This window comes from Triticum aestivum, chromosome 3A (assembly GCF_018294505.1).
Source record: "Triticum aestivum cultivar Chinese Spring chromosome 3A, IWGSC CS RefSeq v2.1, whole genome shotgun sequence".
NCBI classification, from domain to species: Eukaryota; Viridiplantae; Streptophyta; class Magnoliopsida; order Poales; family Poaceae; genus Triticum; species Triticum aestivum.
This window is the reverse complement of record NC_057800.1, coordinates 64,676,798-64,702,031: the sequence shown is the minus strand read 5'-3', so window position 1 is coordinate 64,702,031 and position 25,234 is coordinate 64,676,798. Positions and strand designations below refer to the sequence as shown.

Genomic DNA, 25,234 nt, shown 5'->3' with positions numbered 1-25,234 from the left:
ATTTTAATATAGACTACAACTGAAGCAAAATGAATGAATCTACACTCTAAAATATGTCCATATGCATCTATATGTAGTCCGTATTTAAATCTATAAAAAAGACTTGTAATTAGAAACGGAGGGAGTATATACGAGTACATAACAGGCCAAAATTGTGTTCTAAAGTACACAACTTGTCAAAAACTCACTGCATATCTCATTTATAATATTTTATAAAGAAAAAAATCAACTTTGTAGTTATAATCAAATTGCAATGAACTTAAACACAAATAATCAAATTCCTCCCGGAGGACTCTTCCTCTCCGACTTGTGTTTGTACATGAATCCAGCTCCGACTAGGACCCGATTCTCCTCCTTATTCTCCCCCTCTAATCTAAATCGAAATAAATACCCTCTGTTGTCTGTGTGATATATCCAGATCCACCATGTCGCTCAAGGGCTACCACGAAGCCTCACTGCATCCGCCGGCCGCGTACGATGCGGCGGCGGCGGCGGCGGCGACGGCGGCGGCCGAGTGGGACTGGGGGGAAGCCCTCCTCGATAGATCCGCCTACATGGTCGACAAGAAAGACCACAAGAAAAACCATACCTCCGCCTGCCATCGATTCCGGAGGAGCCTGCACGACTGGGAGGTGGAGGTGGAGGTGGAGGTGGAGATGCAGGTCAGCCTGTTCATGGCGCCGCCGCCTCGCGTCTCCTACTTCTGCTGCTCCGCCAGCTGCACCGACGACGGCGACGACCACGGGGAACAGGAAGGCGCCCCCCGCCTGTTCGTCCGCGAGCCTTGGATGATCGCCACGGAGGGTGACCTTGCCCTCTTCACTCTCTGCCACGGCCACAACCGTGCCTTCTACAGCGAAAGCAGCAACTACGACTACTTCCTCTACCAGGCAGCAGCCTCGCTGGCGGGGTCGCCGGAGCTCACCCGGCTCCCGCGACCCCAACCCGACATGCTGCCAGCTTTCGGAAATCGCTGCTTCCCTACCGGCAGTATCGGTGTCGTGCGTTACCGCAGCAACATCCCCGAGGATGATGATGCCTACAGGATCGCGGCGCTCGCCTACGACTACTTCGACCCCAGCCATTCCGGATACTACCTCTGCACCTACGACTCCAAGGATCCTCGGTGGAGACGCACGCCCGCTGCCTCTCCACACCCACCACCGCCTGACGACTTTCTGTCCAGCAAGGTCATCATCACCATCCGCCGCTCCGGCTCCTGCTCCGGCTCCGGCTCCCCCCGTGGCATCATGGGCTGGGTCGACCTCTGGAGTGGCATGCTCCTCTGCGACGTGCTCGCTGCCACCGATGACACCCTCTGCACCCCGCTCCCGCTCCACTATCTCACCCTTCCAGAGCCGAGGCAGCTGCGAACTGAGCTCCCTCTTGCCACAGACATTGGATACCACTTTCGGGACATCGCCCTAGCCAATGACTCCGGCATCATCAGGTTCGTCGACCTTCAGGTCCACGCCGAACCCAGCCCGCGCTCACAAACTCCTAGTGGCTGGACGCTGGTCACGTGGACCTTGGAGGGGCTCAATGGCGGTCTGGACGCCCTGTTTTTCCGGCAGGAGCACGAGATCCATTCCCGAGATATCTACGGCTACAACCTGCCCCGAGCAATGCTAGACGTACAGGAAGTTACAGGGGGTTTACGGGGCTGTTGGGGTGTGATTGGCAGAGATCTAATTAGAAGGGCAGGCCCACCAGTGAAAATCAGGGGGGCGCCAGTTAGATGAAGCCACGTTCTCTCCCTGTAAAGTTTTGTATCAATCACCCTGTATGTCTAGTATTATTGACCTGCCCCAGTCTCTCTTTGTGTCCAACCCCATCCTCAGCTCCCACAGAGATGGCGTCCTCTACCTCTTACCAATGCCAGCAGCGAAAACACCAACACCAGGATGTCGAAGGTGATTGCTCTTGACCTCAACCAGAAGACGCTGCTGGACGTGCAGGACTTCGACATGCAAAGACCCAGCCCCTACATGGCCACCACCATCTCCAGCTATCTCATGCCAGCTGCTGCAGGTACTGTACCATCGCCTCCCCTCCCTGTTAATGATAACATATGGTCGATCAATATGTATTGCTCAAATTCATTTGAGATCGATGTATACCATGGCATGAGCCTAGTTTAATCTTATCATCTGAGGTCAATCGATATGTTGGTTAATGAAGTAGTACAAGTTCATATATGAATTGAAAACCGACCGACCGACGCCTTTAACTTGGTGACAACAAGATTTCCTTCCTGTTGGCAAATTTCTTTATCTTAACATGCCTGCATGTTCATTCCAGAACTAGCTAGAATTTGTCGTTGTAGACTTTTATCTTATGGCTTTGTTAGTTGTGATTTTATTTTAATAAATGAGAAGGGCAAGGATTTATTTTCAACAAAAAAATCTGTTCTTTTTATGTGCAGTTTCAAAGGAGAAGGAGAATATGAAACGGCGTGCGCCAATGTCTATGGGATCGGCTCGCAAGAAGCAGCCTGCCATCGCTAACCCAGCAGCGGTAGGAGGAAAGGGGAGTATTTAACCAAAAACTACCACATTTGCCAGAAACGTGACAGAAAACTACCACTCTACGTTTTTGTACGAAAAACTACCAAATTTTTCCTAAGCCGTGGCAAAAAACTACCAACTCGTGTAATCGCTCGCTTCGCCCGCGCTAACCCCTATTCTGACCGGTTGGGCCCGCCAACAGTTGCCACGCGGGCTAACTGACGCCCGGCGCGCGCGGACGGCCGTTAACGGCCCGTCCCCTGTCGGAACGGCCGCTGTCGGTCGGGTCAATAAGTGAGAGCGAGCGAGCTCAGCCACTCGCTCATTCTCTTCCTCCTCGCTCGCTCTCACTCGTCCTCATCCTCTCCCCTCTCCCTGGTGCTCTGAGCTAGGTCAGCCTGTCGCCGTCACCGCCGCGGCCATTGCTGCCGGTAGAAGTTGAGGATGCCATCCTGGAATGACGAGGAGAGCTCGGACGAGGACATCAACATGGTTTCAATGGATCCTCAGCTGTAAGTGCATAATGGTGGAACAGAGTTAGGGTTAGGGTTAGTTCATCCAAGTTGGAGATTCCAAGTTGCTTTAGGTTTGATTCGAAGTTTCTTTTGCAGGAAACCCCTGACAGTGTGGTGGAACCATCTTTCTGTGGTTCTTACACTGAATCTGAGCCGACGTGCATGATGCATCATCAGAGGCCGAAGAAGATGGTGGCTTTTGAAGGTGCTTTGACTGGGAGGCGATTCCTGGGTTGTCCTGTGCAGCAAGTATTAAATCTTGTTTTGCTGGTGGAGATGTGTGATGTGCTTTGCTGCTGGAGATGTGTGGTGCAGCATGTGGTGCAGAGATGTGTGATGTGCAGAGATGTGTGTTGTAGTTAACTGAATTCAATACATGACTGAACCTTAGAACACTTACATGCAGAGATCTTTAGTGTACTGTGAACTGAATGTATTAGTTAGGTGTTTACTGAATATAGCTGTTACCTAAAAAAGAACAGAGTTAAATGAATTTATATCTACTGCTAAATATAGCTGTTAACTGAATTTATGTCTGATGCTAATTCAGAGAGCATATTGATGTAGGTGTGAACTTTGGTTATCTGTACTAAGTTTGTTACTAAGTGATTTGTGCTTAATTATAAATAATTGCTTCTGTAGGATGTAGGTGTGAACTGTGGGGTTGTGGAGTGGGTGGATGGTCCTTGGCCAGAGATTCTACAAAGGTGCCTAACAAAGATTTGGGACATGTACCATGAGCAGAACTTGGGGAGGGTGAAGGACAAACAAGCCCATGAGAAAGAGGTGGCCAAGCTACAGAAGGAAATTGATTTCCTGTCAAACAACTACAGCCAGTTGGTGGAAGATGTATCCAAGCTTTTTGACTATCAAGACGGCAAGATGTCTCATGACATGGACTTTACCAGTCAGGCAATCAATGATCTAAATGCAAAGAAGAAACAACTTGAGGATCAAGCAAAGATTGAGATAAGTATGAAAAAGATGAAGCTTGCCAAGGAGCAAAGGTGCATTCTTCAAAGCCAAGCAGATATCATTCAGAACATGAGGAAGGCCATGAAGGAAGTGGAGGGGGACAGGGACCTACTTAAGAAAGAGAAGAAGAAGCTGGAGTATCTGATTGCTGATCTGGTCAATGCTGGGCATGCCAGCAAAGATAAGCTGGAGAGGATCAAGGCAATTATGAATGAGTGAAGTGCTTGGTGTGTGGGTTAAGTAATTAGTAGGCCTATATATATAGCTGGCCTTGGAATGTCATGCATGTTAGGTGTATATTTTGGGAAAGTTTTATGTGCTTTCAGAATGGTATGAGGGAGGGAGGTACTCTTATGGTTTAAGAACTAGTTGGTTTTATCTATGATGTAATGACTTTTATGTTAAGACCTACTATGCTAAGTGAGTACTCATGCTAAGTTAATTAAGTAAGAATGTTTTATCTATGATGAGTCTGTTTTACTCTGCATATATCATGTGTGGATAACTGACAGTAGTGACATAGTTGGAAGTAGAAAGCAGCAAGTAACATATATAGCAGAGTGCAAGTAGCTTAGATAGTCTGACAAATAACTTAACATATGTAGCAAGTAGCAACTAACATATATAGATAATCTGACATAGATAGATAGTACTACCATTCATAGTCTAACATAGATAGCAAGTAGATAGTGCTGACGAAACTGAACCTAGGAACTTACTGAACTTATGAAAGTTCAGGACTGACGAAACTGAATTTTTTTGCACTGAACTAACTGAAGGCAGCACTTCACTCCTCCTTCTTCAACATCTTCAGGCGCTGGGAGCGGCGCACTGCAGTCACGGCCGCCCTCTTCTTCTTGCCCGGCGTCGGCTCCACCACATCTTCCTCGCCGCCATCTTGTTCTTGCTTCACCACGACGCCGTCTGGGAGATCGACCTCCGGCAGCGCATCCACGTGGATTGGGAGGTTCCTGTCCCCCTCCACGGCGTCGAGGACGGGAGCCAGCAGCTGCACTTCAGGCTCGTCGTCGGAGAGGACGACGACCTCATCCACCTCGTCAGATTCGTCAGACGACTCGGCCTCATCATCTTCACTGGACTCGTCGTCAGAGGACTCGTCGTCTGAAGGCTCGCCGTCAGAGTCGTCAGAGGGGCCAAGGACCCATGGATTGCGCCTGTCCCAGTAGGTGTTGTTGATTGGGGCTGGGAGCGCGAGGACGGCGTCGGTGACGTGGTCCGCGGCGGCCGGCGGCGTGGTGGATGAGCGGTACATCCACCATCGGGCGCGTTGCCTGGGGTCGGGGGAGCGCTGCACCTCGCGCATCGCCCACAGCAGAAGGGACGGCGGCGGGATGGTGCGGCCGGCAGGGAAGGCGCGCTGCTTTTCAACAGCTGTCATCACCTTCACGAGGCCGCGGGCGTGGTTCCTCATCATCGCTAGACTGGGGAACCAGCGCGCGATCTCCCTGTACTGCGCGCGCATCTCCTGGTTGTTGCCGGCGAGAGCTTCGATGGCCAGCTGCCAGTCCATGGCGACGGCGGTGGCGGTGGTTGTCAGCGGCGATTTCGACAGGAGAGAGGGGGAAGCGGAGTGGGCGGTGCGAGCGGCGAGTGGGCGAGTGAGCAGAGAGCGTGGTGGGTGGACACATAATAAACTCGTAGAATCCGAAACGACTGGGTTTAGTCAACGCACGCTCACCACGATGGCGGCTGCAGCGCATGCTGAACAGACGACGTGGTGGGCAACATATAATAAGTTTGGCCGATGTTATGCAAACAAATCACTAGCACTAGCCCATTGGTATTGAACGCATGGTTACAACCAACTGGTCCTGGGTTCGAGCCCAGGCCAGACATTTTTTGTGCTTATTTTTTTTCTAAAATGAATTTGGCAGTCACTTCTGAGCTGTAGAAAGGGCAAAGTAAAACAAAAAAACAAATTAAAACATGCACCTAAACTGCACAAATGGCAAAGTAAAACAAATAAAACAAACTTAACCCATACATTCAACATTACACATTGCACACAAGTTCACATGTCTGAATTTAAGCAGTCTAGTAGCAGAGCACAAACTTAGTACCATACAATCAAACTAAGTAGCAGAACACATTGCCACAAATTTAAGCAGTCTAGTAGCAGAGTTTCAATGGTTTCCACTAGCACTAAAATATAGTGCAAACTTGCTAGGGGGTTTCCTCTTCCTCTTGTCTGCTAATATCCTTGGTTCTGCAGTGGATGCTCTTGGTGCATTGAATGTTCTTGTTGATGCTGATCCTCTTGGAGGTCTTGTTGATGCTGATCCTGTTGGAGGTGCTGGTGAAGACCTGGCTGCTCCTGCAGAAACAGTTGATGCTGAAGCTCTCTTATCTGCTGCTGTTTTTCTGTTCCTCACTGCTTTAGGAGGTGGAGTAGATGAGGCTGGCCTCTGTGAAGTTTGGTGTTGATGTGGTGGTTCTGGAGGTGGGTGACTAGCACTAGAGAAACCCCTAAAAATTTCTCTATTCTCCTGCATGACAGAATTAAGATAGTTAGTACATAAATTAAACAACTATTAACTAAACAAAGAATGCAACATTTTTAAATGACCTGGTGTAAGTTCTTTCTCATCTGAAGACTTGGGTTTAGAGCTTTCCCACAGTAAGTAAATCTATGGCCCTGTAGACCACAATTGCTGCATGTAATTGTTCCCATCCTGCTTGTGTCTTTTGGTGCAGGCACCTCAAACTGGCCCTTTCTCCTAGCTGTTTGTTTCTTCCCTGCTTTTTCTTTGAACACTGGTGGCTCAATATCCTGAGTATGGGTGTCAGGCCAGAATCCAGGACCAGGGACAGGGTACACTATGTCTTTGTATGCTTCAATATATAGTGGTTTTTTGAAAAATTCATGCACATAGTCCTCTGGGTGCATGTGAATCTTGCTCATTGCTGCTATTGCATGACTGCATGTCACACCTGTCATGTCCCACCTCCTGCAGTCACATGAGTTAGTAGCTAGGTTGACACAGTACTGATTTTCCTTACTAGACACTTGCCAAATGTCAGGACCAGCCTTATGTGCCTCACAAAATTTGGCATACTTCTTATTCTCCTCTAGTTTCTCTGAATAGTTGGGTGTGATCATCCACCTGCTGTTCTCTATTTTTTCCCTGGTCTTCTGCCTTTTGATCATCTGCTTAGTCCTTATTCCTTCAAACATAGTTCTAATTGGTTTGGCCCTAACATCAAGGATCATTTTATTGAAAACCTCACTCAGGTTGTTCACAACAAGATCAGTTTTGCAATTGTAATCCATTGAAGATCTACACCAAGTCTCCTTTGGAATTTTTGAAAGCCACTTCCAGGCATCCTCACACTCTGCTTTAAGCTCTGCCATTGCTAATTCATGGCCATGTTTGGTGAATGAGTAGCTAGCCTTATCTACTAGCTTTTTTAGTTCTGCTCCTCTGAAACCAGCTGACTGAAAATTTGCATAGATGTGCCTGAGGCAGTATCTCTGAGGGGAATCAGGGAACACCTCATTTATAGCCTTAAGAACAAATAAAGCCAGTAATAACTATATTTATGTGAACTACTGGCTAAGATAGGTTGCATACCTTTTGCCTGTCAGAAATAATGGTGTAGGTTCCAAATTTGCTTCCACTTCCAATGCAACATCTTAGCTGGGTTAAGAACCATGTCCAACTTTCTGAATATTCCTTATCAACCACACCAAAGGCTATGGGGTAGATGTTGTTGTTGCCATCTCTTCCTGTGGCTGCAAGAATTTGCTGTCCAGTGGTTAGCTTGATGAAGCAACCATCAAGCCCTGCATCCATACCCAAATTAGCTACCAAAAAATTACAACAAGATATTTTGAACAAAATGTAGTTATATATTTATCTATAAAGGGCCTGCAACCATTAAGAAATCCTTGCTTTGATGCATGCAAGCAGTAGAACATGTACTTAAATCTAGGAGTTGGGGCAGGGTTTTCTGGGTCCTCAAATGTTGTAACTACACACCTGCTACCAGGGTTTGTGTCAAGAACTGCTTGTAGGTAGTCCCTCAGTCTATAGTACTGCTCCTTCTGGTCACCTTGTACAACCTTAATAGCCTTCCTCCTTGCCCTATAGGCCACACTCTTTGATACATCAACTGAAAACTTGACTTTGCTGTTTTTAATAAGTGAATCCACAGGTGCTCTAGGATCTGCTCTAAGAGATGGCTCAACTGCTTTGGAAAGCCACTTAGTAGTAACTTTTGTGTTCTCTGCTGATGCTGGACAAGTGTGCTCCATGTTACACTTCTTAATGCAAAATGTTCTTTCATGAGCTATCCTGGAGGCACAGATGTAAAATTCACATCCATGCTCTCTCTGTGAACACCAAACAATAATTCTTGTTGGAGTGTTCCTGTGGTAGTGAAAAGACCTCAAAGTCCTTATATGAAAATCTCTTAATGCTTCTCTGAACTGGTAAACAGAATCAAAACACAAGCTCTTGCACAAGAGTAAATGTGAATTGGGAATTGAAGGGTCAAAATATACTCTTTCCTTCATCTTTTTCTTACTACTCTTTGTCTTTGCCTTCTTCATGATGTATGGTAGTTCAACTTCATCTTCTTCTTCCTCATCACTTATGCCTGGATCACCAGCAAAACAAAACTCATCTGCTTCAGGAAACCAATCTTCAAAACGTTTTTTCTCTACCTCATTGTGACATCTGCTAGTTGGCCCAGGGTTCTTCACATGTTTCACAATAGCAGTACTTTGCAATGGTGTTTGCTCTTCATAGGCACACTCTATTTCCATTTGTTGAACAGCTTCAGCACTACCATCTGAATGAACTGAATCATCAGAACAAAATTCAGACACTTCAGTGTCTCCTTCAAAGTGGTTCAAATCTGCCTCTCTTTGAATCCTGCTCCTCTCAAGCTGAGCCTTTCTATCATCTATCTCATTCTGAAACTCAGATTGCTCCACAACCTTTTGCACACAGCAACTCTCTTGAGTGTTCATGTAATTCTGAATAGCCTGTGTACTTATTGCAGGTTCAACATCTCTCACAACCCTTATGTTCACAACATTGACATGATTAAAAAACTCCAACATTTCATGAACACTAGATTCATTACCTAAATACTTTACTCTTTCAGATCCAATTTCCTCCTCCTTCACATAGTACATGTAATCACTCTGCCCATACCCTTCACTAGCAATGAGTGATTGTAGAGTAACAAAAGATATATCTGACTCATATATAACCCTTTTCACAGGGTTTCTTCCTTCTAAATGAAACCATATCTCCCACTTCTTGTCAGCAAAACTGCAGAAATAGGTGCTCATGAATTCAATTGAAAATGACAGAGCTACAAGTGCAATACAGTTTACTACACATGTCCAACAAGCTCTAACAAACACATATTACTAATTTGCCAGATTGAAGCAGCTAACCAATTCATGAGCAGCTAACCTGTTTGGCAGATTGAAGCAGCTAACCTAGCAGATGATATTTTCCATACCAGCAACCCATTGGCGATGACTGGGCGAGCTGTGCCTCCTGCTGCTGCGAGCCGGCCTGCGTCGAGAAGCTGGTGCTCCCCAACCAATTGTCGACTGAGCCCGCAGCGTCCAAACTTGTGCCACCGCCGCCTGCGTCGTCGCCGCCGCCGCCGCCACCCATATCGCCGACGCCCCCCTCCGGAACCGCCGCCGCCATCGTCGTCGTCGCCGCCACCTAGTTCAGAGAGAGGGAGAGGACGGAGAGAGTGCAGCGAGAGGGGAAAGGGTCAGATCTTGACCCGCACCCGACCGACAGCGGTCGTTCCGACAGGGGACGGGCCGTTAACGGCCGTCCGCGCGCGCCGGGCGTCAGTTAGCCCGCGTGGCAACTATTGGCGGGCCCAACCGGTCAGAATAGGGGTTAGCGCGGGCGAAGCGAGCGATTACGCGAGTTGGTAGTTTTTTGCCACGGCTTAGGAAAAAATTGGTAGTTTTTCGCACAAAAACGTAGAGTGGTAGTTTTCTGTCACGTTTCCGGCAAATGTGGTAGTTTTTGGTTAAATACTCAGGAAAGGGTGATGTCGGGGATGCAATGGACTTGTCACAGTAGGTGGTTTGTTTGGGTACATAGTGCCTGCCTCTTGGAGCTTAAGATGAGATGACCTATAAGGTTACCATCATGGATTCTTTGCTCTCACTAGTTTCAAACCATGCCATCCCACCATCGGAGGAAGTAGTATGAATCAGAAATTTTATTTATTAAGGTTATGATGGAGGTTAATTTAGGAGACGATTATTATTATTTAGAGCTCCCTTCAGGTGCCTGTTAATTTGCTTACTGTTATTATTGTGCTCTAGGTAGCTAGTAGTACAAGATGATGTCCCTGGATGGTTTGTAATCCCCTCCCTAATTGTTTTGCTTGACTTTCTATTATTGTTAAGGGTTTTATGGATGTCTCGGCTGAGTTTTGACCTTACTTATTATGTTAACTAGTGTAGTAGTTGTTGGGCCACTTGTATATGTGGCTCGGTAGTGATCTCTACACTGTGCAAAGTGTCAATCTTGTCAATATGAAGATCCGATTATGGCATTCACGCATCATATATACATACTGGTCACTTGCGAGCAACTTCAAAATGGGTCCTTATACCTTCTTCAATTCTTGCACACAGAAGCTTGGTGAATTGTACAGGCCCCCCAAAATTCCTATGTGCTATCAAAACATATATTTTTCTCTTCAAATGAGTTAACAGAAATACCTGATGCACTTTCATATATACAGTAAAAAACCCAGAAGAGATGCACTGCAGATACGATGAATTTGTACAGTATGGCTCGTTTGATGGCTGTGTGCATCTTAGCTATTCTGAAGCAAGTGTCACTCTTTATGTTTTGTATCCGCTCCATGCTACATTTCGAGTTAATAAAATCATCCTTTGTCGGAAAAATAGCACTAACAGAAGAGCCGGTATAGGACAAAGAGCTGGCTCACTTGCTCCAAACCTCCCTTGTGTTAATTAACGGTGTCTCGTGGCTCGTGTGATGCGTGCGACTATTAATTAAAACCAGCAAATAACCTACTACTACTACTAACACAGCTTTCATGGTGATTTCGGGCTACTATCATAGTATCATATTGCGTCCAGCCAAAGCACAGCGGCGCTGGTTTTCTAGGGGCGTTGAGTCAGATCTGTTTCTCCATTATACTGTATTGAAATTGAATTGAAGAGAAAGAGAAAGCAGGGCCATCTACCTAACGACAACGACAGATTCCTTCTTTTAATAAAGAGACTAATGATCCTTTAACTACAACTGGGCCGCGTTTGATGCGTCCTGCTCCTACCCAACAGCTTAGCTAGGCGAGGCGAGGAGGAGAGAATGAAACATATGAGCCATGGCTTGGCACTGGGAGTGGGCTTTCTCCTCCTCCTCATCGTCGCCGTCACCGCACAAAGTGAGAAGAACAAGACCACTGTGGTGAGCCATCTCCCTGGCTTCCATGGGCCTCTTCCCTTCTCCCTGGAGACAGGGTATGTGCAAGTGGACGATAGCAATGGCGTCCGCCTCTTCTACTACTTCGTTCAGTCGGAGAGGAGCCCCGCGGAGGACCCCGTCTTGCTCTGGCTCACCGGCGGCCCCGGGTGCTCCGCCTTCTCCGGCCTTGTCTACGAGATCGGTAACTATTTGCTTAACCATTCTCCATTTTCATCATCATGTTGTGACTAATATGCTTAACCATTTTACTTGTTGGTTGCTGCTGCTGCTGCTGCTGCAGGTCCTCTCAGCTTTCAGCCTGCAGATTCTTACACCGGTGGTCCGCCAGAGCTGGTGTACAGACCGGATTCTTGGACCAAGGCTAGTATATGTTCCTCTTCTGCCAGCCACCAATTCATCATGTAAGCATAATCGCATCTTCTAATCATGCTTCTGTCCACTCACCAAAAGGTTGCCAATGTAATCTTTCTGGATTCCCCCGTTGGAGCTGGCTTTTCATACTCTGCAACAGACCAAGGGTACAAGTCCTGCGACACCCAAGCCGTTGACCAAATTGTCATCTTCCTTACCAAGGTCCGTCCAGTCACATACAGTATTTATCATGTTCCGTCTTATCACTCATAATTAGGTTTGTTTCTTATAATACTACTATTCTACGCACCACTACTTCTGAAACTTCCCATCTTCACGGATTTCCCATTACTTTTACATGCTGTGCTACATGCACATAATATTTTGAAGAAAAAAAATTCTGGAACACGCACGAGTGTGCGTATCATCTATTAAAAAAAGGGAAAGGGGAGAAAAATCCCCTCCAGTTAGCAGTAATTACAATATTTTGAATTCATATTTTTAGCTAATTATTCTGAATTCTTATTATCATTATTTTCTCCATCTGCAGTGGTATGAGGATCATCCACAGTTCTTACTGAATCCACTTTTCATTGCCGGAGATTCGTATTCTGGCTTAATTGCGCCACCGCTAACCTTTCAAATTGCTAAGGGTACATAGAAATTTCCTTCTTGTTCCTTATTACAAATATTCCGCTCATCCTACAAAATTGAGAACTTTGGCATGAAATACTCCCTCTGTATCAAAATGTAAGGCGTTTTTGAGTCTCAATCTAAACCCAAAAAACGTCTTCCAGTTTGATACATAGGGAGTGCAACATATCTCTACTCAAATAATCCTTGACTTTAGTGTTGAACCCTCAGTGTTGTGCTTTAAATTACCTATCCCGTGCCTCTTTTCCAGGTATAGAAATGGGTTACAAGCCACTTCTTAATCTGAAGGTCAGACAACCTTTCTTTACTTTTGGAACAATTAACACATGATGTCTTTGTGTTGCTTTCTAAGTAGCGGCTAATGTTTCAACATGTGTATTGCTTCAGGGTTACATCATAGGCAACCCATTAACGGATCACAAGTTCGATTTGCCAGCCAGAGTCCCATATGCCCATAGGATGGGTCTCATATCTGACGAACAATATGAGGTGGTAGAGGGAATCACATCCTTTCTTTCTCATAGTATTGAGTTGCGTTATTTCACTTATTTGTGATGATTAAAATGTCTGTTTGCTCAACTTCAGATATACAGGGAAAGTTGCGGTGTGGACACCGGTATGAACCGAAACATACAATGCAAAAATTGCCATGATGCAATAGATAAGGTACGATAACTAGGAAATGTAGGGAAATGAAGGAAGCCCTTTTGTCTGAATTATTGATGATGCTTTTCCTACCAAGTGTAGTGTTTGAAGGGCATAAACATACATCACATCCTAGAACCCGAATGTTCTGCCGAATACAATGGAAATTCAGATAGCGGCAGGACGTTGCTTGACTTTGGTAGCGCGGAGCTTGGCTTGTCAGATATTTCTTCGGAGTGCAGAGTTAGTGACAAAGAAACCTACCTTAAATTCCTTAAGATTGTGCTCTTTGCTAATTTTAATGAACATATCTATATTTTCTGCATGCAGGAGAAAGGATATAGCATGTCTGGCATCTGGGCAAACAACATGGCAGTGAGAAAGGCTCTGGGTGTTCACAAGGGAACGGTTCCTGTGTGGCTGAGGTGCAACCATGGCACGCCATACACCACCGACATCAGGAGCAGCGTGGAGTATCACCGGAGCCTGACCAGCAAAGGCTACCGGAGCCTAATCTATAGCGGCGACCACGACATGACCGTGCCTTTCATCGGCACCCAGGCGTGGATCCGCTTTCTCGGCTTCGCCGTCGTCGATGAATGGAGGCCATGGTATGCCACCGGCCAAGTTGCTGGGTGAGTACGTTTGAGCCACTACCAGTGAAATCCAGTTGTTTTCCCCATCAGCTTGGGGAAACTTTAACATTCTTGATTTTTGACGCCGTTGATTGAGCTGCATTTTATGTGTGTGCAGGTTTACAACGTTGTACGCTAACAACCTCACTTTTGCGACAATCAAGGTACGTGAAGGGACTGCTAGTTTGATGTATTGACACTATTTGTTAATTTGCTACTCTATTTGTTTGTCATGCCAAGCAAGTGTTTCTTTGTTTAATCAGGGTGGTGGTCACACTGCTCCAGAGTACAGGCCCAAGGAATGCTTGGCCATGGTCGATAGGTGGCTCTCCGGCCGTCCTCTCTAACTCGACTTCTCGCGCGCATCACATGTGCTTTCTCTACGCACACAAGGATTTTCGATTCGGGAATACTATTCTATCGGCTGTAACCTCCTACTGTTAAGTTTGTCAATGTATAGCGTGACATGGTACATATAACATTTGCATGTTCATCATCGTCAAGGCAATACAAGTGTGATGATCCAGCCGATGCATCGATTGATGCATGCAACCTTCTATTATTGCATAGTTTTGAAAAATCCAACATCACAAAAGGGAGAATAAAAGGAACAAAAGCTATCACAAGGCTGAGAACAACAATGAGCGGCCATCTCCCATTGGTTGCACCTAGAGTTCATGGACACTCGGTCCTCCTCCCACCGAACATAGTACCACATGCTGACATGCAAAGCCAATTAAAGTTCGGGTTCCAACAACTGCACAAAAATAACACCACGGTAGTTCTGCTGAAAACAGCGTCAGTCCAGATTAGTTCTAATCAAATCATATCAAAATCATATAAAAATATTGTAAACATGGCATGAATACTTCATAAATTATAGATACGTTGGAGACGTATCATCACACAACCTTTCTTTACTCTTGGAACAATTAACACAGGTTGTCTTAGTGTTGCCTTCTAAGTAGCTGCTAATGTTTCAACATATATATTGCTTCAGGGTTACATCATAGGCAACCCATTAACGGATCACAAGTTCGATTTGCCAGCCAGAGTCCCATATGCCCATAGGATGGGCCTCATATCTGATGAACAATATGAGGTGGTACAGGGAATCACATCCTTTCCTTGAGTTATTTCACTCATTTGTGATGATTAAAATTTCTATTTTGCTCAACTTCAGACATACAGGGAAAGTTGTGGTGCGGGCACCAGTATGAACCGAAACATACAATGCAAGAATTATGACACCGTATGCAAATGTGACACGTCCGGCCAGTTATCAACTTAAAAAAAACTTATTTTCTGAATTTTTTCTGAATTTTTTAAATTCAAATGTGTTACTATTTTTTCAATAAAAGTTTGAATTTTTTTAAAAATGTCTGCATTCAAAATTCGGTTTGTTGCCTTGCAGGGACGCAACTTCCTTTTGTTATTTTATTTTTATCTCTTGATAGACAAGTTGATTTTTCTTGTCCGGTAAGTATACGACTTAGAAACCAAGTCGGATTGAGATTGTGATCACGACGCAGTACCGCCTCTGGTCCTAATATATATACTGCTACTGGTTGCGGCCAAAGACACATCGAAAACACCTAGTGTTTTACTTCATCTCAAAACTTGTGCTGCCATCGTAGTCTACTTCATCCCTAACGCTGGTGTGCATCGGCGTGCGGGAGAGCGGGTCTCTGAAACCGTTCGTCCTTTCGATCCTGCACAGGGAGAGGACGAATTAGGTTTTTGGGAAGCGCTCTGCGCGACTGCTCAAGTTCATCATCATGGGTCGTCTTCTGTTCAAGTCGAGCGGTGCTACTCATTGACGTCTTCATCGCCGTCAACAACAAATCGTCACCAACATCGTCATCATCACCGTTGCTTCTTCAGCAACTAACAAATAGTACGTCCTACGTGTTCTGTTCATGTCTCTCCCCGAAACTTGCTACTTAATGTGTGATGCTGATGTGCATGTTTAGTTGTTCATCTAGTTTGCCAGATTGTTGCATTCTAGTCTTTGTTTTAGTCATGAATTATTTACTGAAATTAATCATGAACTTGTCTAATATTCCAACATAGCTTTGTCAAACATGGTCGAAAGAGCATCAATGGCAAAGTTAAAATGGCAAAGAGGGGACAACGGGTCACCTTATAGCAACCCTCTTTTCTTTGAAAGAAGTGACCAACATCGTCGTTGATCAAAATGGCAGTCTGGCCCCCGCTTCGAACCCCTTTCGAATCTCATGAAGGAAAGCCCGGTTGAGCCGATCGTAGGAGCAAAACAGCGTGGAAAGAAAATCTCCTCTCTACAGTCGCTTCCACTCCGCATCCCTCTCTATCGCAATCTCAACGTCAACCTCCACCTCGCAGACACAGTTTCTTCCTGTCATCACACTCCTACACCACAAGATACAGAGCAGCTCCTCTGTAGAAAAACAGGAACAGAGCGCGGTCCTCCACAGCTCCGCTCCGCTCCCTCCGGCCGCACCACAACAAACCAATGGGCGCCGTCTCGGCGACGGCGGACGTCGTGGTGGCGCTCTTCTCGCTGATCATGGCGGTGGCGGCCCCGCTGTTCGACTCTCAGGTCGTGCTCCCGCGCGACCTCTACCCGGCGCCGCTCGTGGACATCCACCGGTGGTTCGCCGTCGCGTTCGGGCACTACCTCGTCGCCTACCCGCCGCCTTTCTTCCTCGGCCTCGTCTGGCTCGACCTGGCCTTGCTGTGGCCCGTCTGCGTCGCCAACCTCTACGGCATCCTCGCGCGCCGCCGCTGGTCGGCCACCACCTCGCTCATGGCGGGGGTCTACATGCTCACCTACTTGGTACGTACCCGTCTTGGTCCTGCGTTTGCCCTTTCTTCTTGCTTTGCTTCAAGATCCATACAGGCGAAGTGATAGCTTCTTTCTCCGTTGACCAAGCGACAAGCATTTCATACAAGAAAAATCTTGATTGCTGCGCTGCCTTGGTGGTGGAAGTTTGTGGAGGAGAGTTTTTTTAGTGAAATGATTGATAATGTGATTCGATAATTCCTTGAGCAAATTTCACCGCCAGTTGTTGGTTCTGCCGACACTCGACTTGAGCAAATGACTTTATCCTCTTGTCTTCTCGCGGAGAGTGAATTACAAAAAACATCGACATTGAAGGCTAGATTTACAGAAACCACAAGTCTATAATTTTGTAGGTTTCTCTGACCGCCGCCGCCGCCGCCACTCTAGGGCACCATGGCGACGCGGCGGCGGTGGCGGTCGGAGATGTGACAGGGTTCGACGGCGGCGAACGAGTGGGAGCAGAGGGCGCGAGAGAATGAGGGTTGGGGGTGGGCCTGTAACGATTCGTAGAAGAGGGTACCGGCTCGAGCAGGCCCGGGCACGGCGTCTGACGCCGTCTAACGGCTCAGACGGATGAACAGTGCCGCCACATCGACAAAAGCGGGCCTACCTGTCATAATCTCACTTAAAACGACCGAACTGAGCAACTCGTGTTTTCTACAAAAAAATTAGCCTGAAAGTTAGTGTTTTTGGGCACAAAATTGTAGACTTGTAGTTTCTGCAAACCTAGCCTTCAATGTCGATATTTTTTACAATTCACACTCTCGCGGAAGATCTTTCTCGATTCGTTTCTAATGGTGACCGCAATTGTTTCAGTCCGCCATACTCGGCGACATGTTGGGCTCAGGAAAAGCAACGCTGAGGCTGCTTCAGCTGTATGTTCCGTTCATCGTGGTTGCTGTAATTGCAGTTTTGCGTGGTCTCTGCTCATGGTCAGCGCCGTTAGCTGCTGCAACATCGGTTGCATCTTCAGCTCAGAAGAAGAAAGCCTAGATTAAATTTGTGTTTATCACATTTTAGAAAGAAAGTAATCAAGTTCCATTCGATGTAAATGTGCAAGTACTTGTTTAATGACTGGTGTATCTTTTCTTTCATTATTAAGCATTAGCACCGTAAAAGTCATCCCCCGTCGCGACGGCCACACGACGACGCTTGCAGCGACGTCCCGCCACCACCACCAACAGCGCGAAGGGATGCCATGGCCCGCATGACAATGTTTTTCTTAAACTCTCTGCCCCTTTCACAGGGGCGGGCCCCTCTCTCCCGCAATCTCCAATCAACAACTCACACGTTACATATTTACGTTAATTACGTAACTAGAATCATGTAGGTGTAGCATTACTCACCAACGACTCATGCATGCACAGCACAATAGCAAAGGATGTGTTTGGTACATGTGAAAAAAAATAGATGATGTGTTTTTTTTAATGAAAAAGATCGGAGTTATCAATTCACCGGAAGTACAAAGCATCTCAAACACACAAAAAAGTACATCAAGATTCCGAAACCACCGATGTGTTTGGTAGCATTATCAACCTAGTATATATGTTCTCCTAGACATACTAAGTGTAGACATGTTGAGTACATGCAACTGTTATTATTTAGTAGCGGTGTATGCTTTGAGACAAGCTGAGTTGAGACATTTGTTTGGTCGCTTGCATTGTGATTAGACATGCTTTAAACTAAGACTGTGTTGGTAGGATGTATCTTATCCAGATGTGGTTACCTTCTTTTAAGGTGGTGAGGATACTATGACAATTACAAATAGACAACATTTTTTTGTGAATCGTTATAAATAAAATTGGGTTCATATTTTATTATACTAGATGATACCACACGCATTGCTACGGGAATTGGTTGCAAAATATTTTAATTAGATTGTATTGTGTGGGATATAAATATTTAGATAAATAGCACATGAACCAAAATTAAAAATACATAACACTTATTATATTTGATTATGTACATTGGTAAATTTTTATTGAATATAAGTAGAGTAATAGAATGAAAAATATTTTCTCGTGCATGGTCGCATGTGGTGGTGGATCTTTTTCCCATGCATAGTTGTTGGGGAACGTTGCAGAAAACAAAAATTTTCCTACTCGTTTCACCAAGATCATCTAGGAGTTCATCTAGCAACGAGTGAATAGATGCATCTACATACCTTGTAGATCGCGAGCGGAAGCGTTCAAAGAACGGGGATGATGTAGTCGAACACGACGTGATTCGAATCACCGGAGATCCTAGCACCGAACGGACGGCACCTCCGCGTTCAACACACGTACGGAAACAGCCACGTCTCCTCCTTCTTGATCCAGCAAGGAGGGGAGGAGAGGTTGAGGGAGATGGCACCAGCAGCAGCACGACGGCGTGGTGTTGATGGAGCTGCAGTACTCCGGCAGAGCTTCGCTAAGCAATAAGGAGGTGGAGGAGGTGTAGAGGAGGGAGAAGGAGGCAACCAAAGGCCAAGGACTCAAGGTCTGAAGTCCCTCCTCTCCCCCACTATATATAGGGGTGCCAAGGGGGGGTGGCCGGCCCTAGGAGATCCAATCTCCTAGGGGGTGCGGCGGCCAAGGGGGGTTTCCCTCCCCCCCAAGGCACCTAGGAGGTGCCTTCCACTAGTAGGACTCCTCCCCCTTGGAAACCCTAGGCGCATGGGCCTAGTGGGGCTGGTGCCCTTGGCCCAAGCAGGCCAAGGCGCACCCCCTACAGCCCATGTGGCCCCCGGGGATGGGTGGCCCCACCCGGTGGCCCCCCGGGACCCCTCCGGTGGTCCCGGTACAATACCGATAACCCCGAAACTTGTCCCGATGCCCGAAACAGGACTTTCCATATATAAATCTTTACCTCCGGACCATTCCGGAACTCCTCGTGACGTCCGGGATCTCACCCGGGACTCCGAACAACATTCGGGTTACTGCATATACATATCCCTACAACCCTAGCGTAACTGAACCTTAAGTGTGTAGACCCTACGGGTTCGGGAGACATGTAGACATGACCGAGATCGCTCTCCGGTCAATAACCAACAGCGGGATCTGGATACCCATGTTGGCTCCCACACGCTCCACGATGATCTCATCGGATGAACCACGATGTCGAGGATTTAATCAACCCCGTATGCAATTCCCTTTGTCAATCGATATGTTACTTGCCCGAGATTCGATCGTCGGTATCCCAATACCTCGTTCAATCTTGTTACCGGCAAGTCACTTTACTCGTACCGTAATGCATGATCCCGTGACCAAACACTTGGTCACTTTGAGCTCATTATGATGATGCATTACTGAGTGGGCCCAGTGATATCTCTCCGTCATACGGAGTGACAAATCCCAGTCTCGATCCATATAAAACAATAGATACTTTCGGAGATACCTGTAGTGCACCTTTATAGTCACCCAGTTACGTTGTGACGTTTGATACACCCAAAGCACTCCTACGGCATCCAGGAGTTATACGATCTCATGGTCGAAGGAAGAGATACTTTGACATTGCAAAAACTCTAGCAAACGAACTATACGATCTTGTGCTATGTTTAGGATTGGGTCTTGTCCATCACATCATTATCCGTTATCAATGACATCCAATGTCCATAGCCAGGAAACCATGACTATCTATTGATCAACGAGCTAGTCAACTAGAGGCTTACTAGGGACATGTTGGTGTCTGTTATTCACACATGTATTACGATTTCCGGATAACACAATTATAGCAAGAATAAAGACAATTATCATGAACAAAGAAATATAATAATAATGCTTTTATTATTGCCTCCAGGGCATATTTCTAACAGTCTCCCACTTGCACTAGAGTCAATAATCTAGTTACATTGTGATGAATCGAACACCCATGGAATTCTGGTGTTGATCATGTTTTGCTCTTGGGAGAGGTTTAGTCAACAGATCTGCTATATTCAGGTCCGTATGTACTTTACAAATCTCTATGTCTCCATCTTGAACATTTTCACGGATGGAGTTGAAGCGACGCTTGATGTGCCTTGTCTTCTTGTGAAACCTGGGCTCCTTGGCAAGTGCAATAGCTCCAGTGTTGTCACAGAAGAGCTTGATCGGCCCCGACGCATTGGGTATGACTCCTAGGTCGGTGATGAACTCCTTCACCCATATTGCTTCATGTGCTGCCTCCGAGGCTGCCATGTACTCCGCTTCACATGTAGATCCCGCCACGTCGCTCTGCTTGCAACTGCACCAGCTTACTGCCCCACCATTCAAAATATACACGTATCCGGTTTGTGACTTAGAGTCATCCAGATCTGTGTCGAAGCTAGCGTCGACGTAACCTTTTACGACGAGCTCTTCGTCACCTCCATAAACGAGAAACATTTCCTTAGTCCTTTTCAGGTACTTCAGGATATTCTTGACCGCTGTCCAGTGTTCCTTGCCGGGATTACTTTGGTACCTTCCTACCAAACTTACGGCAAGGTTTACATCAGGTCTGGTACACAGCATGGCATACATAATAGAACCTATGGCTGAGGCATAGGGGATGACACTCATCTCTTCTATCTCTGCTGCCGTGGTCGGACATTGAGTTGAGCTCAATTTCACACCTTGCAAAACAGGCAAGAATCCTTTCTTGGACTGATCCATTTTGAACTTCTTCAAAATCTTATCAAGATATGTGCTTTGTGAAAGACCTATGAGGCGTCTTGATCTATCCCTATAGATCTTGATGCCTAATATATAAGCAGCTTCTCCAAGGTCCTTCATTGAAAAACTCTTATTCAAGTAGGCCTTAATGCTGTCCAAAAGTTCTATATCATTTCCCATCAAAAGTATGTCATCTACATATAGTATGAGAAATGCTATAGAGCTCCCACTCACTTTCTTGTAAACACAGGCTTCTCCATAAGTCTGTGTAAACCCAAACGCTTTGATCATCTCATCAAAACGAATGTTCCAACTCCGAGATGCTTGCACCAGCCCATAAATCGAGCGTTGGAGCTTGCACACCTTGTCAGCATTTTTAGGATCGACAAAACCTTCCGGCTGCATCATATACAATTCTTCCTTAAGGAAACCATTAAGGAATGCCGTTTTGACGTCCATTTGCCAAATTTCATAATCATAAAATGAGGCAATTGCTAACATGATTCGAACGGACTTCAGCTTCGCTACCGGTGAGAAAGTCTCATCATAGTCAATCCCTTGAACTTGTCGATAACCCTTAGCGACAAGCCGAGCTTTATAGATGGTCACATTACCATCCGCGTCTGTCTTCTTCTTAAAGATCCATTTATTTTCTATGGCTCGCCGTTCTACGGGCAAGTCAGTCAAAGTCCATACTTCGTTTTCATACATGGATCCTATCTCGGATTTCATGGCTTCTAGCCATTTGTCGGAATCCGGACCCGCCATCGCTTCTTCATAGTTCGAAGGTTCACCATTGTCTAACAACATGATTTCCAAGACAGGGTTGCCGTACCACTCTGGTGCGGAACGTGTCCTCGTGGACCTTCGAATTTCAGTAGGAGCTTGATCAGAAGTATCTTGATCATTATCATTAACTTCCTCTTTAGTCGGTGCAGGTGTTGGGTAACGTTGCAGAAAACAAAAAATTTCCTACTCGTTTCACCAAGATCATCTAGGAGTTCATCTAGCAATGAGTCATTGGATGCATCTACGTACCTTGTAGATCGCGAGCGGAAGCGTTCAAAGAACGGGGATGATGTAGTCGAACACGACGTGATTCGAATCACCGGAGATCCTAGCACCGAACGGACGGCACCTCCGCGTTCAACACACGTACGGAACAGCCACGTCTCCTCCTTCTTGATCCAGCAAGGGAGGGAGGAGAGGTTGAGGGAGATGGCACCAGCAGCAGCACGACGGCGTGGTGTTGATGGAGCTGCAGTACTCCGGCAGAGCTTCGCTAAGCAATAAGGAGATGGATGAGGTGTTGGGGAGGGAGAAGGAGGCAACCAAAGGCCAAGGACTCAAGGTATGAAGTCCCTCCTCTCCCCCACTATATATAGGGGTGCCAAGGGGGGGTGGCCGGCCCTAGGAGATCCAATCTCCTAGGGGGTGCGGCGGCCAAGGGGGGTTTCCCTCCCCCCCAAGGCACCTAGGAGGTGCCTTACCCTCCTAGGACTCTTGCCCCCTTGAACCCTAGGCGCATGGGCCTATGTGGGGCTGGTGCCCTTGGCCCAAGCAGGCCAAGGCGCACCCCCTACAGCCCATGTGGCCCCCGGGGATGGGTGGCCCCACCCGGTGGGCCCCCGGGACCCCTCCGGTGGTCCCGATACAATACCGATAACCCCGAAACTTGTCCCGATGCCCGAAACAGGACTTTCCATATATAAATCTTTACCTCCGGACCATTCCGGAACTCCTCGTGACGTCCGGGATCTCATCCGGGACTCCGAACAACATTTGGGTTACTGCATATACATATCCCTACAACCCTAGCGTAACTGAACCTTAAGTGTGTAGACCCTACGGGTTCGGGAGACATGTAGACATGACCGAGATCGCTCTCCGGTCAATAACCAACAGCGGGATCTGGATACCCATGTTGGCTCCCACATGCTCCACGATGATCTCATCGGATGAACCACGATGTCGAGGATTTAATCAACCCCGTATGCAATTCCCTTTGTCAATCGATATGTTACTTGCCCGAGATTCGATCGTCGGTATCCCAATACCTCGTTCAATCTTGTTACCGGCAAGTCACTTTATCGTACCGTAATGCATGATCCCGTGACCAAACACTTGGTCACTTTGAGCTCATTATGATGATGCATTACTGAGTGGGCCCAGTGATATCTCTCCGTCATACGGAGTGACAAATCCCAGTCTCGATCCATATAAAACAATAGATACTTTCGGAGATACCTGTAGTGCACCTTTATAGTCACCCAGTTACGTTGTGACGTTTGATACACCCAAAGCACTCCTACGGCATCCAGGAGTTATACGATCTCATGGTCGAAGGAAGAGATACTTTGACATTGCAAAAACTCTAGCAAACGAACTATACGATCTTGTGCTATGTTTAGGATTGGGTCTTGTCCATCACATCATTATCCTAATGATGTGATCCCGTTATCAATGACATCCAATGTCCATAGCCAGGAAACCATGACTATCTATTGATCAACGAGCTAGTCAACTAGAGGCTTACTAGGGACATGTTGGTGTCTGTTATTCACACATGTATTACGATTTCCGGATAACACAATTATAGCATGAATAAAGACAATTATCATGAACAAAGAAATATAATAATAATGCTTTTATTATTGCCTCTAGGGCATATTTCCAACAATAGTTGCATGTTAAGGTGGGCCTTATCCCATCTATAATTGTAAGATGATGTGACATTCTTGCATGTTGAGATAAATAAGTTAGTGGAGATTACTCTCTTAGGTATATAGGATACGTAAATATATATAAGGACATTTCAACATGGGTTTTTTGGGCTAAACTCAATATAGTTGAGGATGCCCTATGCAAACTATCAAACAATGAAAAGTGGATCAAATAGGAAACATGCAGGCAACCGAACACACCCTAAATTGTGTAAGGCTACAAACATGTTGAGTTTGAGTGAGTTGAACTAGGCTCAGCTTAACGTATACTAAAATTTGAGCAAGCTCAAATGAAGTGAATCTCAAGGTCGAGTTGTAGAAAATCACTTATGCTTTGCTTATAACGATCTTGAGCTAGTTCCGAGCTAAATAAAAAGATTCTTTTAATAATATAAGTCAAATTTTTAAACAAGATAGGCCACAACACGAGAAAAGAAACCACTATAAATATCATCCAATCAAAACAATTATAATATAAACTATTTCAACGTAGTTTGACTTATTCTCCCCCAATTGGAGACAAGTATTTAATACACTAATACTTAATAGCAAGAATTTGTGGATGATTTAGCAAAAGAAGAAAATCACTTAAACTTTTGTCAAATATAACATGATATTGAACACACGGCTGACCACGTAGCATGCCCTAAATTTTCTTCATGCTTAAGTAAGCATCCATGCTCACTAGTAGATAAAAGAGAGAAAATCACACAATGATCATATTTTCTGTTAATATGTATCATGATTATTTAATATAATTACATTTATATCAAGCTTCAAGTTAAAATCGAGCGTGCCAGTGTTAACTAAAGATCAGCTCGTTTCTGGATCAAGGTACATAAAATGCTCATATTCAACTCTTTTTTCGACCTGATCTCAAGTCGAACCCAAATTCGATCTCAAACGACAAATTAGCCTCGCTTTTTGCAGCCTTATATGCGCGTGAGGGTCACACATGATCACCTTTATTCTACCTTCCTAGGCATCACTAAGTTTTTTTTCCCTCCTTTCCCTGAATTCGGCACATGTAAAACGGAGAAGTACAATAACCCAGAGAAACGAGTTAATTCCGGATGTGGTTCGAAGACCAAACGGGAGCGCAACACGGAGAAGAAGCGCTTTAAGATTCGCGCCAGCACGATAAGCGCCCGCCCACCCGCCCAAAAATCCCCTGTTCTGTTCCAACGCCGGAGGCCCAGCTCGTCTCCGAGGCGAATTCGCGCAGCGGACGCCGCGATTCCGATCACCGCCGACGCCGCCGCGCTCGCCGGAGAGCCATGTCTCGGTCCATGAGCCTCAACATGAGGTCGGCCTCGCGCCGCG

General features: G+C 46.1%; 4 protein-coding genes across 4 annotated transcripts in view; all 4 read left to right on the top strand.

The window, feature by feature from the left end:
• Positions 1–425: 425 nt before the first annotated feature.
• LOC123056786 (uncharacterized) lies at positions 426–2,989 on the top strand. Its single transcript, XM_044480059.1, has 2 exons — positions 426–2,031; positions 2,426–2,989. The coding sequence occupies exon 1, from the start codon at positions 426–428 to the stop codon at positions 1,740–1,742; it is 1,317 nt and encodes a 438-aa protein (XP_044335994.1). The 3' UTR covers positions 1,743–2,031; positions 2,426–2,989.
• An 8,312-nt stretch (positions 2,990–11,301) lies between these two features.
• On the top strand, positions 11,302–14,314 carry LOC123060322 (serine carboxypeptidase-like 17). The gene is made up of 11 exons (XM_044482990.1): positions 11,302–11,653; positions 11,753–11,832; positions 11,923–12,045; positions 12,374–12,476; positions 12,728–12,765; positions 12,865–12,966; positions 13,063–13,143; positions 13,225–13,365; positions 13,453–13,757; positions 13,876–13,921; positions 14,021–14,314. The coding sequence occupies exons 1-11, from the start codon at positions 11,356–11,358 to the stop codon at positions 14,102–14,104; spliced, it is 1,401 nt and encodes a 466-aa protein (XP_044338925.1). The 5' UTR covers positions 11,302–11,355; the 3' UTR covers positions 14,105–14,314.
• A 1,768-nt stretch (positions 14,315–16,082) lies between these two features.
• Positions 16,083–17,675, top strand: LOC123060323 (sigma intracellular receptor 2). Its single transcript, XM_044482992.1, has 2 exons — positions 16,083–16,575; positions 17,398–17,675. The coding sequence occupies exons 1-2, from the start codon at positions 16,252–16,254 to the stop codon at positions 17,572–17,574; spliced, it is 501 nt and encodes a 166-aa protein (XP_044338927.1). The 5' UTR covers positions 16,083–16,251; the 3' UTR covers positions 17,575–17,675.
• Positions 17,676–25,068: 7,393 nt separating this feature from the next.
• Positions 25,069–25,234, top strand: part of LOC123060321 (protein GET4) — a gene marked incomplete in the record, with an annotated part of 7,398 nt that continues 7,232 nt past the window's right edge. Inside the window, 1 exon segment of the mRNA XM_044482989.1 lies at positions 25,069–25,234. Coding sequence (XP_044338924.1) covers positions 25,189–25,234 — 46 coding nt within the window.